The following is an 18785-nucleotide window of genomic DNA, read 5'->3' as shown; positions in this document are numbered from 1 at the left end:
CTTGAAATAAGATCTATTGCCTTGACTGCATTTAGATCCAACGTAGCTGAAGAGGGGAGAGTTTGGAGATCTGAGAAAGAACCCTGAAGCAAAGGAGAGAATTTGGGGAAATTGTGGGAAGAAATACATGGAAGCTTCCAAATCTGTCCCAAATAATTTCTAAGGGTCCGCTTTGTATCACTGCCTTTGTGCCAGTCAAATACACAGACGCTAATGACCTCTCTCTTGATTTAGTGTACCTCACTTCTAATACATAGCATGTTTGTAGAGACTAAAAATTCAGTATTTTCCCTTCACCGGCTCTAATCTGCATTGAGAAACATTTCCAGGCTGCAACTTGTCCCATCTGAAGCAAATTACCTTTTTACAATTTCAAATAGAGTCTTATGCAAATATAGCCTTATTAGTACCAGTTAAATCTGCCCTTCAAAGATTTGGGCTTTCATCTTTTTTTTTTTTTTTTTTTCACTTCATCAGTGTTAAGCTGGCTAAGTAATTTGCAGCAGCATTTTTCCCTTCAAATCTAGGTTGAAGTAGCAGAAATGCCCCATCAGAGCAACCAAGAATGATCCTGGCTATGCGAAGAGCAGTGGTAGGGGTTGTTTTGACAAGAGGCTGGCTGCAAGAAGAAACTCTGATAGATTTTTTTAAAAAAGTACTCTTCCCTTTTTTCTGCTTTATCTCAAAGTAGTAATGATTTTCAAACTCAAGTCAGCATCACAGTCACCCAGAGGGCTTGTTAATACACTGGTGACTGGGCCCTTCCTCCAGAGTTTCAGATTCCTACGGGTCTGGGATAGAGCTGAGAATTGGTATTTCTAACAAGTTCTCAGATACTGCTAAAATTTCTCATCCCAGAACTACACTTGAAGAAACACTGTCACAAGGCAACCTAATTTGGAGACTTATAAATGATCACTTACATAAGGAAATTCAAATTCTACTCTTAAACACTCAACAACTCCTTGGAACATGACTTTGATAAGGCCAGTAAGGTTGGCCTTTCTGGCACAACAGTAAGGCAGTTGTAGAGAGTATTGTTCTACATGGTTCATTTTCTCAGGTCTGTCCACCTCCAAGAAGTGTAGCCATACTCTGTGAAATGAATTCCATCACTTTTAGTTGAAGTGAACTTTGATTGACCTGTGCATTTATGCATTCCAAAGACCCTCTCCCAAATCCAAGCCTCCCCAGTCCAGCTGCCATTGTGGATTCAAGCCAGATAGCATTCATTTTGTTAAACAGGCAGCACTCAGAAGCCTGAAAATAACATTGCAGATGAGTAATGCTGCAATTTTGCATCTGTTCCGTGATCCCATTAATTTTCTTAACTAGAGCTGAGCAGAACAAACAAGTAGGCTGGCCCCCTTTCACCTCTTTTGCTAATAGTGGTAAACCTTCTGTTGTGATATAGAAGCTGTTTATAATATCACTAAGATCTGTTTAGGCTCACTTTGCAACTTCCTGGTGATCCTGCATTCTTCCTTCTCAGAAAGTTTCTGTTCTGGTTCAACACTCCAGTTGCTCCTTTCTAAGCTGGACCAGCCTCAAGGAGAGAGCGTCTTGGAGTGCTTCCACCTCCAAAATGGTCTGAGCGTAAATGGCAGTTATCACCTTCCTCCCAAGCTGCAGGGCCTTACAGCTGCCAGTTGGGCCGACGCCCGAGAAGGCAGATGGATTTGGAAGTGCAGCCTGCAGCTAACTCAGGCAGCCCAGGCTTTATTCTCACTCTTTGAATGAGCCTGATTGGGTCTGCATCACCTTGGAGAAGGAATCCAGACCTTGGAGTAGCCGGAAGGGTGACTCACAAAGCTAGGAACCAGTGACTGCCTGCTAACAGGCATTTGTCCTTTCGCTCATTTGTTTAGGCATTTACTGGAGTCTCCTTGGTGCCAGGCATAGTTCCAGGCTCTGGGCATGTGAATATAAAAAATCGTAATTTTCGGGGCCTTCCCTGGTGGCGCAGTGGTTGAGAGTCCGCCTGCTGATGCAGGGGACACGGGTTCGTGCCCCGGTCCGGGAAGATCCCACATGCCGCGGAGCGGCTGGGCCCGTGAGCCATGGCCACTGAGCCTGCACGTCCGGAGCCTGTGCTCCGCAACGGGAGAGGCCACAGCAGTGAGAGGCCCGCGTACCGCAAAAAAAAAAAAAAAAAAAAAAAAAAAAAAATCATAATTTTCAGGGTGATCCTGTTCTAATTAAGGAGACACATAGAGCGAAAAGCATATATACCAGACCATTCATTCCCGATGGGGGCAAAAACTGGTTCTCAGGTATAAGGGAAAAGAATCTGAAAAAAATAGTTATATATGTATGTATAACTGAATCACTTTGCTGTACACCTGAAACTAACACAACATTGTAAATCAACTCCACTTCAATTAAAAAAAATAAAATTTGGTTCTCAGGGAGCAAAGAATCTTAGATATTACGTTACAATAATTTGTGACCCTCCAAAGCCCAACCCTACCCGACTGACTCTTATTCCCTCATATTTAATTTCTCTCATTAGGGAGAATTTAAATTTAATTTTTCTCCTTGATGGGAGGAGAGGAGGCAATAATTTTTTTTTAAAGACGTTGAGAAACACTAGAAAAATACACAGGAGCTGTAGGATCTCATAGGAAAGGTCTCTAGTCTCAGCTGAGGAGCCAGGAAGGCTTCCAGAGATATAAGACATCTGAGCCAAGTTCTGAAGGAAGAGTAGAAATTCTCGGGGGGAGGAAAGACGTCTGCTTCCAGGGAGTAACACGTGCAAGGTTAAAGATGTGAACAAAGTGTTTTTAAATGGACCACAGGTCGTTCAGTGGGGAGAGAATTAGATTGGATTGGGATGGGAAAGGATAGTAGAAGACAGAGGCTCCAGCGCTGTTCATGCCAAGGGGTTGTGCTTTATTCTTCAGAAATCTGGGACCTAACGGAAAGCTTCAAGGAAGAGAGTAACATGTTCAGATTTATGCTTTCAGAATATTCTGGGAAGAAAAGAGACGGAATTCAGTGTTGGCAGGACTGGTGAAAATAGATGTGGGAGGCAGGGACAAAGTCTGGATCCGAAGTAGGAAAACAATTTAGGAAGAGACCATTGCTGTGAACAACTGGGCAGAACTGACATGGGGCCTCCTCAAGAGCACATGGCAGTAGGATGCTCTGGGAACCCTGCCTGGTGGGCATATGGGTCATAGGGTCTGGACGAGACAGTGTACAGGCAGCCGTCATCAGCTAAGAGAGTAAGGAAGCCAAACTAATTAAATGTCTCTTTACTCAAGGCATCCACATAGTGTTTTCTAAGGGAATTAATATTTTTTCTTTTTAAAAAATTACTATGAAAATATATGTAAAAATAGAGAAAGATGGTGTAATGAACCAGCCTACATCACCTAACATCAACAGTTAGCAACTTAGAATCAGTCTTGCTTCAGATCTACTCCCACCCTAATTTCCGCACCCCACCCACACACTGAATTATTCTGAAGCAATTCCAGACATCATATCATTGCATCTTGCAAATATTATTAATGTATCCCTAAACAATACTCTTATAAAAGACTTCTAAAATACATAACTAAATATCGTCACAATTTTAAATATTAGCAATAATTCTTTTTTTTAATTAATTAATTTATTTGTTTGTTTATTTTTGGCTGCATTGGGTCTTTGTTGCTGCACGTGGGCTTTCTCTAGTTGCAGTGAGCTGGGGCTACTCCTCGCTGCGGTGCGCAGGCTTCTCATTGCGGTGGCTTCTCTTGTTGCGGAGCACGGGCTCTAGGCTCACGGGCTTCAGTAGTTGTGGCTCATGGGCTCTAGGTGCGTGGGCTTCAGTAGTTGTGGCTCGCAGGCTTTAGAGTGCAGGCTCAGTAGTTGTGGCGCACAGGCTTTGTTGCTCTGCGGCATGTGGCATCTTCCTGGACCAGGGCTCAAATCCGTGTCCCCTGCATTGGCAGGCAGATTCTTAACTGTGTCACAAGGGAAGCCCCAAAATATTAGCAATAATTCTTAATCTCCTCAAATATGTACTCAATGTTCCCATCTCCCTGGTTTTCATATACATGGGTAGATAGACAAGTTTTTTTAAAACAGTTGGTTTGAATTAGGATCCAAAAAGAAGTATTCATTGCTTTTGGTTGTAACGTCTCTTAAATTTACCCATTCTCGTTTTTGTTTCCAAGTTCTTTATTTGTTGAAGAAATCAGAAATCAACTACATTTTTGTCATAATCTAAATATAGCATCACTTCTTCATTAATATACAGCCATTTTCTTGATTTGCATCTCACCACTATTTAAACTCATTGAGTCCCTAACAATTGCCTTTTGTTATTGTGGCGCCTCAGCTGCCTAATTTAAAATGTTCCTACATAAAGTGTCCTGAAACCATCCTAAACCGGTTTACTCCATTCTGACGTTATTTTGTCATCTTAGGTTCAAGTTGCCAAACTGTCCAGAAATAACACAGGGCACTCACTCCGGGTTACCTGAAGAATGAGCTAGCTGGAACCAATTTCTCCCCCTTCTCCTGGTGAATGGGACTGCACCCCAGCTCACCTTCCTGTGGGCCAGTGGTTGTTTTCATCTAGACTAAATTTTCAACTGAAGCTTCCCACAGGTTCCTGGGTTCTGGGCAGCTGGGTTCCATGTACTTGGTAACTGCCATTTCCCACAACTCCCATAAAGAGCTGATGGCCACATCCGGAATGCTTGGTGCCCATTGACAAGGCAGTGCTCGCACTTGCCCTGTAAGGGAGAAGGGCAATAAAAGGGCAGGGTCTTCCCACTGGCACACACACCCACGCTGAATGGCCAGCAGAGTGCCCAGTGGTAACTAACACTTAACTATATCAAGGTTTACTAATCAAATGACTCACCTAGAATTTTATGCAGAATATAGTTGGTGGCACAGACTGCAAAATACGTGTAATCTGTCCAGTAATACCCTACTCATTTATGTCAAAGCCAGTTCTGACAGGTGATGATGTATCACAGTGTAGAAAAAGTTAGACTTTTGACTGTCCCTCCATTTTTGGTTACTCTGCATCCTGGTGCTTCTCTCAGCAGCTGCTTGGCAGCCCATCACCAGCCTGTTGGCCACAACTAAAGTAGAACCCTGGAAGAAGTGTGTAAACCATGAAACAGAGCCGTTGAAGCAGTGGAGGATTCTCAGCTGCCAGTATAAATTTGAGTCTAATGTTGAAGATGTTTATACCCTAGGATGTTGATTTAAGCATTCCAGTGTGTGGTAGATGGTCTTTATTCTCTATGTATGGAGCTTCTCCTTCCTCCACTGAGGGAGTGGAGGCAATGGGTACGTCCCAGAGCTCCCAATCTGTGGCCAGAAGTGAAGTAAGTGCTGGCAGGAAAGGACACATCGCTTCCTACATTTCTCTATAGACATTTCATTTTATATTCATTATAATTCTTCACCGCACACACAGATAATTGAATTGTTAATTCAAGCTTTTCTATTCCTCCTTAGTTTAGGGTCTCATATAATAAATGAACAGCTGCTCATTGCAGAAATGTGACTGTATTAATGCTTCTCCAGGATACAGCCTGACTATAAAAGCTGACTGTTTTGTTCAAGTATCTACTGGACCATTTCATTGTATCCTTAGGTACAGCAATGAACAACTCCTTAACCACTCACAGCTCCCAGGCCCAACGAATAAAGCAAGAAATGCTCAAGAACTTTCAGCATGTCATAAGCAAATAAAACCCTTTGAATTCTGAGACTTCATATTTGCAACTTGGATGCAGTCAAAATACCCAACCATGCGAAAGGTGTCCCATGACATCTTTCAAGCCAATGCTTTAGGCAGACCACACTCACAAATGTTTTCCTTCATAGGAACATTAAATGGTGAAACTTAGCTCACAAGAGTGTGGCAACCTGGCATGTGCTACTGAAATGTAACTTACATGGCTCCTAGTCTCAAGAACAGCAGAGAGATAATCATTCAAACGTCTGTTTTACTATCTGTGTATTTGTAAATAAGATTCACAGATTTTGTGAATAAGATTCACATTTTAAGACACAGAGGAACAATAGGTAAGGGATTCCAGATTTCCAAGCCCTACTTAACCATGCATATATTAAAGTTTGCTCCAACTGTGAGTTAAATCAACTTTTCTATATTGAGAGTTAGCTTGCTTGTAAAGCCTGAAAATAGGTATTGCGGAGCCCAGTCTCTGTTTACTGCGTGACTCTCTCCACCCATATCGCCTCCTCAGCGGTGTGTTCAGTCCACGGATATTCGTGGCACACTCACAAAATGCTGGGCAAGCACTGTGCTAGGCAGGGACATTGTCTAAAGGGCCCGCAGTGCCGGCTGGGTAGCTTGCTCACAAATTAAAATATAGGTCATCAGGCAGAGAGCCCCTTCCCTGACACTGATAAGAACTGCATCCCTGTATTAGAATGGTATATCCTACTAAGGAAATGCTACTTCCCAAAATAATTATTTTCTGAGACACAGTGCTTTGATGATGATGTTTTGAATTTCTTATTTTATGTATGAATATATGTGTCTTTTTACTCTGCTTCTTCCAAAGAAACCAATTACGACTCGTTGGCATTTATTGCAGATGAGCAAGAAAGTTCCGGAGCAATTATTTACACCGTGGAGCTGAAGCGCTATGGGGGGCCCCTTGGCATCACGATTTCAGGAACTGAAGAGCCTTTTGATCCTATAATCATTTCAAGCCTCACTAAAGGAGGGTTAGCTGAAAGGTAACATTCGAAGCACCTTCAACAATTATCTGTCTGAAATGGGTTTCCTTCCTCACAGCCACATAAAAGCATGCTCCGCTCTCCACTTGGTTATCTGTTGCCTTTTTCAACTCTGCACAAAGGATTGATTTTAGAGCTTGAAAACTCTCAGGCAGAGCTCTGACTTGATTTTGAGGGGCATGTTATAGGCAGTTAAAAGTGTCCTGGGCTTAGCATTGATATTAGTCTCCAGAAATGTGTAAACCGACCACAATGGACTAGAGGTAAATTTATATTGTGTCCATTTTGAGAGGAGGAGACTAAAATTCAAGGAGGTTAAAAGGCTTGTCCAATTCAATTCAGCAAACATTTCTTGAGCCTCTGTTACCTGACAGGTACCGGGCTTAGCTGCTGAGAGGGTGACAGAAGCTTCGTCTTCAAAGATTTCAGGAAACAGTGCAGTGACTTAATAACAGCTTGAAATTTGGAATGCCCATTTGTTCCTTTGGCAGTTTGTTTCCATTGGCATGCACCCCACCCCCATTATACTGTATTTCTTTCCAAGACATGTTGTAGGACATATTCCAAACCCCATAACCCGACCTATCCTCCAGTAACCTAGCTCAGGAGTGCACACACACTGTTCATGCTGACACTTGAAGACACTGGTGTGCAAAACAGAGATATAGCATCACAGAATTTTGGAGCTGCAGGGTACCTTAGAAATCAGCTCATCCAACATCCTCATCTGTCAGGTGAGGGCACCGAGGCAGCTCAAAAAAGGCTGCCCTGTTGGAATTTCGTATTCTGATATTAACAGAGACACCTATGATATGGTATTCTTCAGGTGTCCCCCTGTCCTAGGTTTCTCTGTTAGACAATGAGGAAAAAGTTAATATTGATCTGATTCAGCAACCTCCTGGTCAAGTGTTCTATGGCTTACAGCATGGCTTTTTCATAAGCTGGAGACTGTTGTTTTTTTTGGCCGTGCCGTCACACAGTTGTGGGATCTTAGTTCCCCGACCAGGGATTCAACCCAGGCCACATTAGTGAAAGCACCGAGTCCTAACCACTGGACCGCCAGGGCACTCCCCGGAGACTCTTTATGGAAGAATGAATTGATCTCTTTTTTTTTTTTTTTTTAAGGAAAAAAAAAATTCCTTGAGAGTAGATGCATCGGTAGACTTGTTAGGCAGCCCCTCATAATCTGTGTGACCCAGTGTCACCTCCGTTGCCCCACTTGCTGCTGCCCAGCACCGCTGCCTGCCGACCCCAAAGCTACCTGGGGTCAGACCACTCAGTCACAAGCAGGCTGTGAGCTGGGCTTCCTTCACTCAGGATATTTCAAGTGAGCCAGCACCCCAGAGGCTAGCACATGGGATTCCCACTCTACATCCTTCAACCCAGGTGGAGAGATCTGAGTGTTTAAACCTTTCCTGAGTTTGACTGCTGTGAGTCTGCCCCTCCCTCATCCTGTGCTTTCAAACAAAGATAGACATGGTGAACATCAGAATCGTAAATTTCAGTCTGCTGGTTCAGAATCCGGTGAGAATGGGATGAGAAGGGAAAAGATCAAAGGTTTATCTATTGCTCAGTAAATTAATTTTCTTTTTCCACATTTCAAGCAGGATGTTAAGCCCTTTTACATGTGTTTTCCTATTTAGCCCTCAGAGCTTCCCTGTGAGATGACTATCCCCATTCTAGTGATGAGGAAATTGACACCTAGAGAGGTGAAAATAAGGTGCCCAGGTCACACAGCTGGTGGGTGACAGAGGTGGATTCAAATTGATTCCTGGGAATTCCCTGGCAGTCCAGTGGTTAGGACTCCACGCTTCCACTGCGGGGGACACAGGTTCGATCCCTGGTCGGGGAACTGAGCTCCTGCAGGTCGCAGTGTGGCAAAAACAACAACAACAACAACAACAAAAAAAAACTGATTCCTGGGTTCAACCTTTTTCAATTCTTGGAATCACCACTGGGGGGTGGCGGGGGGCCTGCCACACCAGGGTCTTGTGTCTAAGCCTTGCTTCCGGTAAGCTGGGATGCTGACTGACTGTGTTCAACACTTCTACGTCTGTAGAAAGAAGGACTGCTCCATGGTAAACATCACCACAGTGATTGTCCCACTTTGTTCGTTTCCTTGGGATTTTTAAGAGGGTTATCAAATGACTCAGCTTTCTTGGAATTTAAACAGCCCACAAGTCCATTTTAAATACTAATTAAAACATTTTTTCTGATTTTATTTGAAACTAAAAGGTAATTCACAACAGACACAGTTATCTTGTAACATTGCTCAGGAGAAGGCAAGGAGTGACTTCTAGAGACCCTTGCCAAGTCCTTATTATTATGAATAAATAAAGTATATCAGGGAATTTATATTCAGTAGCATTCAGGGATGATTTCTACCTTTCCTATTATTATTTGGTGTTTCAGAACTGGCGCGATCCACATAGGAGACCGAATCCTAGCCATCAATAGCAGCAGCTTGAAAGGGAAGCCTCTGAGTGAAGCCATCCATTTGTTACAGATGGCAGGAGAGACTGTCACCTTGAAAATTAAGAAGCAGACAGATGGTGAGTGGGTTGAAAGCCACAATTAAGGATTTGCAGTGCATTTCCTTCCCTTAAAGAATGTGCAAATGTCTATGTGTTTGTTTCTCGGGAAATACACAGCCAGGGAGTGTTGAAGTATCTTTGTATATAAATTTTCTGTGGTACTTAAGCTCCTTTTCTGTCTTTAAAGCCCAGTCAGCATCAAGTCCCAAGAAGTTCCCCATTGCCAGCCACCTGAGTGACCTGGGAGACGTGGAGGACCCGTCTCCAGCACAGAAGCCAGGCAAACTCACCGATACGTACCCCTCCACTGTGCCCAGCGTGGACAGTGCCGTGGACTCGTGGGATGGCTCAGGAATAGAAGGCAGCTACGGGAATCAAGGTATGTCCTAGCTGTGGGGTACAGGAAATTTGTCATTGGTGAAGCTCAGGTTTCTCAAAGATCCACCTTCTGCTCCGTGAAAAGAATATCTTTATTTTACTTGTGTCTGCATCAATGTAACCATAGTGAACACATTGAATATGGTCGCCTTTCATCTCCTCCTCCTTAATGCTAATAAGTTATGACCATCTATCCAACACTAGCAGGCCCCCGTAGACCTACTGCCGTCCAAGTGTTGGATCCAGAGCTTGTCCTTCGAGCACAGTTTAATATGAGGCAAACCACACAATAAATCGGGTCACTGAAGACGGGCCCCATTGTCTTACTTTTTTTTTTTTTTTTTTTTTTTTTTTTTGCGGTACGTGGGCCTCTCACTGTTGTGGCCTCTCCCATTGCGGAGCACAGGCTCCGGACGCGCTGGCTCAGCGGCCATGGCTCACGGGCCCAGCCGCTCTGCGGCATGTGGGATCTTCCTGGACCGGGGCACGAACCCGAGTCCCCTGCATCGGCAGGCGGACTCTCAACCACTGCGCCACCAGGGAAGCCCTGTCTTACTTTTTTAGCAAGTTTCCACAAAGATGGAATGAGGAGAGCAGGGGATGTGCAAAGAGATGAGCCAAAGATTTGTGACCCCATTTATTCCTGCCTCTTCCCGACTTTTCATGGAAACGTGTAGGGGTTTCCCCCAATGCTCATCATTAGAGAGTTGTAATCATAGTATATTAAAGTATATTGTAGTTCTTTCTTCACAAACATCATCTTCATGGGACGAAGTATAACCTATATGAAAAGGTAAACCTCACTAACACAATATAAACACACAAAAAGTATTAGACTGAAGACAGAGTATAAACTAAATGCTTCGTTTAAAAATATGTTTCCTTCTTAACGATACTTAGCATCCAAAGAGAAGTGTGTCAAAAATTCTCTCTATTTCTCCTTATCTGAGCCTTACCTTCTCTCTAACACCCTGTATAAATACCAGCCTCTGAATCCCTTTTCTGCTCTTGGTTTAAGTCAGAGAATAAAATACATAAACAGTTTGGAGAACATGTGTTCAGGCGGGAGGGTTGCTTTGTAATAACTTAGGTAACCACTTTTGAGGAGAGTCTGTATCCAGTTTGCTCTCTTCCTGGTTCTAGTTTTTTTCTCTCTACCTATGTCACTTTCTGTTAAATCCCAAGAAGGATGGACAAAAATGAAAAGAAATGATATTTCAAAGTTATCAAGTCATTACTTGTTAGAGATGATATTGGAGTTCGGTGGAGAAAATATTTTGGTTTTCTTTTTGTTGTTTTGTTTTTTAAAAAAACAAGAAAATTTTATTTAATTTTTAAAGAAAATTCGATTTTACTGGTTTATTCTTATTCAAGACACTATATATTTTAACAGCTTTTTTGAGATATAATTTACATAACATAAAGTTCACTGTTTTAAATGCACAATTCAGTGGTTTTTTAGTATATGTACAGAGTTGTGCAACCATTACCATAATCTATTATAGAACATTTAGTGACCCCAAAAAGAAACACCATACAGATTAGCACACACCCACCCTCTCCACCCAAACCCTAGGTAACCACTAATCTACTTTCTGTCTCTATAGATTTGCCTATTTTGGACATTTCATATAAGTGGAATCGTATAATATGTGGCCTTTTGTGACTGGCTTCTTTCACTTAGCATAATATTTTTAAGTTCATCCATGTTGCAGCATGTATCAGTACTTCATTTATTTTTATGGCTCAGTAATATTCTGTTGTATGAATAAACAGGTGGATAAAATATTTTGAACACCCAAAAGAGGATTGGGACTTTCATTTATCTGGCAAGTAATTTTTTCCAAGTCCAAATACCTTGTGACAAGTTAGCTATGCCACCAAATAACAGCTATTTTCATTGCCAGGGAGTTGATAAACTCCCAGAGGACACTCTGGATAAAGGACCCAAGTCACATTCTATCAGCATAGACTGAGGTTTATTTCTTAATGTGTTTGTTTATTGTTTATTTACTAATGTGGGAACTTTTTTGTTACACAGATTTTGGTGAGCTATTGATTATAATGAGTTCTGCCCCTAAGTGATATGTGAGAACTTAGCTACTCTATCCTCTTACACAATAAGATCAGGCCCATGATTAGCACACTGAATATAAGGCCTATCTCTCGTTTATAAAAGATGAAGAACCATTTATTATTTATGAAGGATTTTGAAAATTTGAAATCCTAGGCAGGGAATAGTAGTCATAATTATTGGTATGATAAGTTTGGCATTTATAAATTAAAAATCATTATGAGTTTGAAGAGAGATTAGAGAGATATAGAGAAAATGGCAATTGGGATAGAATTGACATCCTCCAAGGTGATGAAAAATTGGTAATAATACCTTGTGTTTGTAAAACTAGAGTTTACAAAGCACGTCTACATAACTCATCTCCAGTGATTCCCATAAGGAACACGGAAGCTGAAATCAAGGGATTTCGGTATTGGGAGAGAATCTGAAGTCAGCTAGTCTGGCGTCCAGTGCAGCCCTTGATGTCCTGTCCAGCCTGGCTGCCCGCCGTCATGCTGCACGGCCTAGAGCGCCCAGAGCGACAAGTTGCTGCCTAACTGCTAAGGCAGCTCTCCCCACTCCCCGTACTTAGTTCTGACGGCTCGGAGTTCTCCCTTGTATTGAGCTGAAATCTGTCAGCCTGTAGCTTCTGCCTATTTGTTCTGGTTCTACCCTCAAGGTCATTCCGAAGTAAAGCCTCCTCGACATTTGACAGCCCTTCAGCTGCTCAAAGACAGCTCTCATGCCTCTCTTGAGTCTTTCCTCTAAGCAAAGTAGCCCCAGTTCCTTTCACTGTTCCTCACATAACTTACTTTTGAGTGTTTTTGTCACCCTGGGGGCCTCTCTTCTGAATATGTTCAAGTTTAACTCTATACAAGTGTAGCACTCAGAAAGGAATATGGCAGCCTGGAGCAACTCAAGCCTGCCATCTTCATCATTGGAAATTGTAGAACCCATCAGTGCAGCCTACCTCACCATAAGAATTTTGATGGGGAAAAAAAAAAAGAATTTTGATGGGCACGTCCTAGTCACTCATGTTGATCTTACTGTTTACCAAGATCTCAAAGTCTGTCTTTTCCCCCTTTTTCCCCTTTACTTGTGATATTGGGTTAAACCAGATCTCTCCAGATAGTGCTTGTGAAGTTGACTTTTTTAAAAATAAATTTATTTAATTTTATTTATTTATTTTTGGCTGTGTTAGGTCTTTGTTTCTGCATGCAGGCTTTCTGTAGTTGCAGCGAGCGGGAGCTACTCTTCGTTGTGGTGCGCGGGCTTCTCATTGCGATGGCTTCTCTTGTTGCAGAGCACGGGCTCTAAGTGCGCGGGCTTCAGTAGTTGTGGCTCGTGGGCTCTAGAGCGCAGGCTCAGTAGCTGTGGCACACAGGCTTAGTTGCTCCACGGCATGTGGGATCTTCCCAGACCAGCACTCGAACCCATGTCCCCTGCTTTGGCAGGTGGATTCTTACCCACTGTGCCACCAGGGAAGCCCATGAAGTTGACTTTTTAAAGGAAGGCCTAGAACCATACCTTTTTTCCCCTGTGATATATCATGTTGTGAGATGTAGATTATCTTTCCGCCTTGTCTGCGCAGTCTCTCAGCACACTCTCTCTACCATATCTCAAGAAGACTTTTACCTTTAAATCTATAATAGTTGCTCCATTCCCAGTAGGATGTTGTACCTCCGTCATGCACATCTTCCTCCTTGGGCTAGGAATTCATGTCTCTGCAGCCATGTTCCTTATTGTTCTCTGCTTCTAGTCCAAAATGTCAAGCTTGCCCCATGCATTCATTAAGTAAATATGTAATGACTGGCACAATAAAAGCCAATATATGATGGGTATACAATGTTGGACAAAAGAGGTATGGTCCTTATTCTTGTGAAGGAGGTTACCCAGCTGAAGGGCCAGACAATTAACAAGTACCAACAGAGTGAATTTTTACTTAGTTAATGAAAAGGGAAAAAGGATGGAGTAATCAAAGCTGGTGGAGAAAGAAGGACTGTGTTTAAAGAAGTCTCACAGTGGGATGACTCTCAGTCCTATTGATGCACACCTTTTCTAGTCTGCTTCTGGGCCAGCTTCTTCCACTCCCCATTCTCTTGACTCTTATATTATTCATGCCTTTCTGCCTTATCAAGAGCTTATGCTTTGGGCCCCCTTGTCTTATTTATTCCTCCTTCAAACTCTCAGGAAACCCTATGATTGCTTTCCTTAGAGTTTGCAAAGGTCAATCAATACAAGAGGAGACTGACAAATTGATGGTACCTGGACTGTCATACTCATGGACGGTGAGGCTCTTGTGATGTCTGTAATTCTTGACTCTTAAGTCAGGCAGTCTGATCCTGTCATATATATTCTTTAGACAGTTCTCTCTTTTGAGTTTATTTTTTCAACTTTATTGAGGTGTAATTGACAAAATTATATGTAGTTAAAGTATACAATGTAATAAGATTTGGTATACATATATATTGTGAAATGATTACCACCAAGTTGATTACCACATCTCTCACCTCGCATAGTTACCATTTATGTGTGTGTGTGTTTGGTGAGAAGGCTTAAGGTCTCCTTTCTTAGCATCAAGTATACAATACAGTACTAGTAACTATCATCACCAGGCTGTGCATTACATCCCCAGAACTTATTCATCTTATAAATGAAAGTTTGCACCCTTAGACCCACATCTCTCATCTCCTGCTCCCCAGCCCCTGGCAACCACATACCACTCTCTGTTTCTATGAGTCTGACTTTATTTTTAGGTTCCACAGATAAGTGAGCTCACATAGTATTTGTCTTTTTCTCTCTGGCTTATTTTAGCATTATGTCCTCCAGGTTCATCCATGTTGTTGCAAATGGCAGGATTTCCTTCGTTTTTATGGCTAAAGCATTTCCCTATATAAATACATATATCCCACACTTTATCCATTCATCCATTGGCAGACACTTAGGTTGTTTCCGTATCTTGGCTATCGTGAATAATGACCCAATGACATAGGAGTAAAGCCATCTCTTCAATACAGATTTTATTTCCTTCTGATATACACCCCAAAGTGGGATTGCTGGATCCTTTTTGAGGTCATTATGATCATTTGTATTCTCTCAGAAAAAGAAAACAACTCCATTTCATCCAGGTTTTCAAATATATTTGCATATAATTATATAATCACTTATTTGATTATTGTAATTTTCTTGGTTTCTATAATTATATCCCAAGTATGGTTCTATATTTGATGTATTTGTCCTTTTTTTTTAACAAAGAACTGACTCTTGCATTTATTTAATTCCATTCTGATTTTTTAAAATAAATTTTTGCTTTTAATTTGATTAACTTTGTTCTTCTTAGATTTTGTTCTGTTTATGACTTGAATGCATAATTCATTTATTTCCATTCGTCCTTATAGTTTTCATAAAAGGTGATGGTGATTGATCAAAAAGACACCAACATGTACAGTCAGAGTCCAGCTTTCCTTGAACGTAGTTAGGTAACACAACATAGTACGTACAAAGAGTAGCACAGAGCAGGAGATTCAGCAGGATTTTCTCCATTGGGGGAGGGTTATTTTTCTCTTCCATTTCTTTTCTGATCTCTACAAGCTCATATTTCGTCTCCTTCTATGATTTTGCCTTGCCCAGTTTTCCTTGAGCTCTCATATCTCTGATCTCTTGTTTTATAGAGATGTGTATTTTTTAAATTTTGTTGTGATATATTTGGTCATATTCATCATTTGCTCCATGGCAGTCTTTTTCTCATGAGTATCCTTCATCTGTTATGGCTTTGTTTTTCTGTGCCTTCTCTCCTTTGTTTAAATATTAACTTGGTATATGTCTTATGCCAGTTACTTTTAAATTACTGCTTATGTTTAAATGAGATGACTTTCTCCTAAATTGGAAGGGCGCAAAATTTACCCTCAGTTCACGGTACCTGTGATGAGTGCATTCTTCATCAGCCAGCAGAGGGCAGCGACTGCAGGCTGCCACCAATGTAGAATTCCTCTCTGGCTCACTGGGCGATTGCTTCATGCAGTCTGTGGCATGTCTGGAGGTATCTCTCAGCCCACCTCCCTGGCTTTTCCCTGGTGCCAAACTGGGTCTAGGGTGCTTCCTGCCACCAGTCAATGCAATCGGTTCTAGTGTTCCAAACAAAGCATTATTGTTTTGCCTCATGCCATGGCCCCTGCTTTGGAGGACTGGGCCTTCTCCAATATCTCTGGTCAGAGGTGTCTCCTCTTGGCTTCTTAGCACCACACCGCATTTGTCTTTCACGGGATTTGGTAACTCTCCCCGTGTATTATGGTTCAATATTCTAGTTTTGCTGAAGATGGACTCTACATTCTGTTCTTTGTTTTGAGGTGATTTCTAAGAGAAGGTAGATCTATCTTTGCTCTGCCATTTTGAAACCACCGTCTCCTCTAAATGCATTGAATATTTCTTGGCAACAACAATTACAAATAGTTACACAAATGTATGATTTGATTTTCTCATTTTTAGCAAAATTGGGGCTTTAGGAAATAAATTTGGCAGGACATTATCTGACTTGCTCTCCTGTGCTAAAATTGGCTTTCAAAAGTAAAAGTAACGGCAGGAGCTACAATCCCAAAATTGTAGAGTCGAGGACTGATTTTCAAAACCATTCTCTGATTTTAAACTTTATGAATAAGAACCAGCATCACTTTTCTAAATTAATAGTGAATGTGAATTAAGAGCTACAAATGGAAGATATTTATCTGCATCATATTGTGGTACTAAAAACAATATTGAGCATCCGAATTTTACAAATATCTGAGGTGTAGTTACCCTAAAAATAAAAATTATTATACCAAGAGTCCATCAACTTTCAGAAGTACCTACATTTGTGAAGACCTATTTTTTCATCATGCAACTGAATAAAAATTAAACATTACTCTCAGTGAAAGGAATCTAGACTGAATTTTACACCTTGTGTTAGTTTTCTTGGGCTGCTGTAACAAAATACCACAGACTAGTGGCTTCAACAACAGAAATTCATTTTCTCACTGTTTGGGAGGCTAGAAGTCCTTGATCAGGTGTTGGCAGATTTCGTTTCTTCTGAAGCCCCTCTCTCCTTGGTCTGCAGATGGCCACCTTCTCACTGTGTCCTCACATGGCCTTTCTTCTGTGTACCTGCATCCCTGGTGTTTTGTGTGTATCCACATTTCCTCTTCTTATAAGGGCACCCATCTGATGGGACCATAGCCCCACCCTTATGACCTCATTTAACTTTAATTACCTCTTTAAAAGCCCTATTTCCAAATAGAGTCATATTAGGGGTTAGGGCATCAACTTACGAGTTGGGGGTGACACAAGTCAATCCATAACATCCCTCACATTATTATACAAAATGTAAGACCAGATACTGAAACCTAGATGTGAAAGAAAGAAAGAAGGAAGGGAAGGAGGGAGGGAGAAAGGGAGAAAGGGAAAGGAGGGAGAAAAAAAGAAAAATGAAAAGGTTTCCAGTTCTAAATAAGAAGAGTAACTACTTAGGACATACATTTTTTAATTACTTCTATCTTTCAATTTTTTAATCAATTTAGAATTTTAAATCAATTTAGAATTTTAAATCTAGTTTACAGTATCATACCTGTTAATTTTATGTGCTTATTTACATCATCACTCAGTAAAAACAAAGTCTAATTATATTTCTGGCAATTGATTTTTCTGGCACCTGGGCTGCCTCATTTATTTTATTCTTTCCATGGCTTTTAAGTTTGACTCCTAGTGTAAAGGGATATTCCTCAGGGCCTGGTAACATCTTCTCAACTGTGGCAACCAACTTGCCTTTACCCAAACCTAATTTCCCTCAGATATTCCCTATTTTAATCATCCACCTGCATCAGTTAGGGATTGGATTCACCTACGTATAAAAGAAAATATAGAGGATGGTGTTTAAACAAGATAGAGGCTTATTTTTCTCCCACTGTAGGGAAGAGCCTGAGGGGGCAGGTAGCCCCACTGTGTTATCAGGACCCAGGCATCCTCCTACTTTCTACTAGCTTCACATCTCATGTCTCTCCATTCATTGCCATTGCCTTTGTTATAAATCCTTCATCAGGTCTGAAATATTTACTTCCTCATTCATCTTACTTTGAGCATCTTACCATTCCACGTTACTATCAATGACCTTTAGAAAACCTAAATCAAACAATGCCACTCCCTTTAAAAAAAAAAAAAAAAACTCTTTTGATTGTCCTCTCTTGCTGTTGGATGAAGCCAAAGGTCCTTAGTTTAAAACACAGAGTTCTTTGTAATCCAGTCCCCAACTTTTTTTTTTTGCGGTACGCGGGCCTCTCACTGCTGTGGCCTCTCCCGTTGCGGAGCACAGGCTCTGGACGCGCAGGCTCAGTGGCCATGGCTCACGAGCCCAGCCGCTCCGCAGCATGTGGGATCTTCCCGGACCGGGGCACGAACCCATGTTCCCTGCATCAGCAGGCGGACTCTCAACCACTGCGCCACCAGGGAAGCCCCAGTCCCGAACTTCTTTATCGATCTCATCTCCTGACACTTCCCCACAGTACCTTTTACTCCTCATCCTGAGCTTCTCACTCTTCTCTAAGCAAGCTTTGGTCTTTGGTACCTTGATAACGCTAGGTGTTTTGATGTTAATCAGTCCCTGCCTTTATCAATTCTAAATCTGTTGGGAAATAGAAACTGGAGTCAGCAATGGATTAAAATATCAACATCTTAATTTTTTTTTGACAGAGTCGGGGTGTTGTTAGAAAATCTGGATTGAACGTACACCCAGAGTCAGGATTGTTATTTCCCTACCCCAACCCAGGTCTGATGTTGGGACTTAAGTAAGGGGAAAGTCAGATCTACAAAGCAAACTCTAACCCCAGCATATCAGTTGGATTTGACTTAGCTGAATAGGACTAAAAACCCTAATATTGCAGTGACTTAACTCAAAAAGGAGTAGGCATTTCAGAACTAGTATATAATTCAACAGTGTCATCAAAGACCCATGCTCTTAAGTGTTTCTTCTCTATTATGCTTAGCACTTGCCTTCCATCCTTAGGTTTATCACATCATCCAAGATAGTTATTGGGGCTCCAGCCATTTCATCTACATTCCGGGCAGCAGGAAAG

General features: G+C 41.6%; 1 protein-coding gene across 11 annotated transcripts in view; it reads left to right on the top strand.

Annotated features, from left to right (window-relative positions):
- GRIP1 (glutamate receptor interacting protein 1) overlaps window positions 1-18785 on the top strand; it is a gene marked incomplete at both ends in the record, with an annotated part of 711329 nt that overhangs the window by 655400 nt on the left and 37144 nt on the right. For all 11 annotated transcript variants that reach the window (XM_079716052.1, XM_079716060.1, XM_079716058.1 and 8 more), the window contains 3 exons: window positions 6579-6723; window positions 9136-9275; window positions 9445-9636. In XM_079716052.1, the coding sequence (XP_079572178.1) occupies window positions 6579-6723; window positions 9136-9275; window positions 9445-9636 (477 nt within the window). The remainder of the gene's footprint in view (window positions 1-6578; window positions 6724-9135; window positions 9276-9444; window positions 9637-18785) is intronic.

The sequence above is a fragment of the Hyperoodon ampullatus genome (assembly GCF_949752795.1).
Source record: "Hyperoodon ampullatus genome assembly, chromosome: 11".
Classification (NCBI taxonomy): domain Eukaryota; kingdom Metazoa; phylum Chordata; class Mammalia; order Artiodactyla; family Ziphiidae; genus Hyperoodon; species Hyperoodon ampullatus.
Note: the sequence above shows the minus strand (reverse complement) of the source record. Positions and strands in the feature narration are given on the sequence as shown.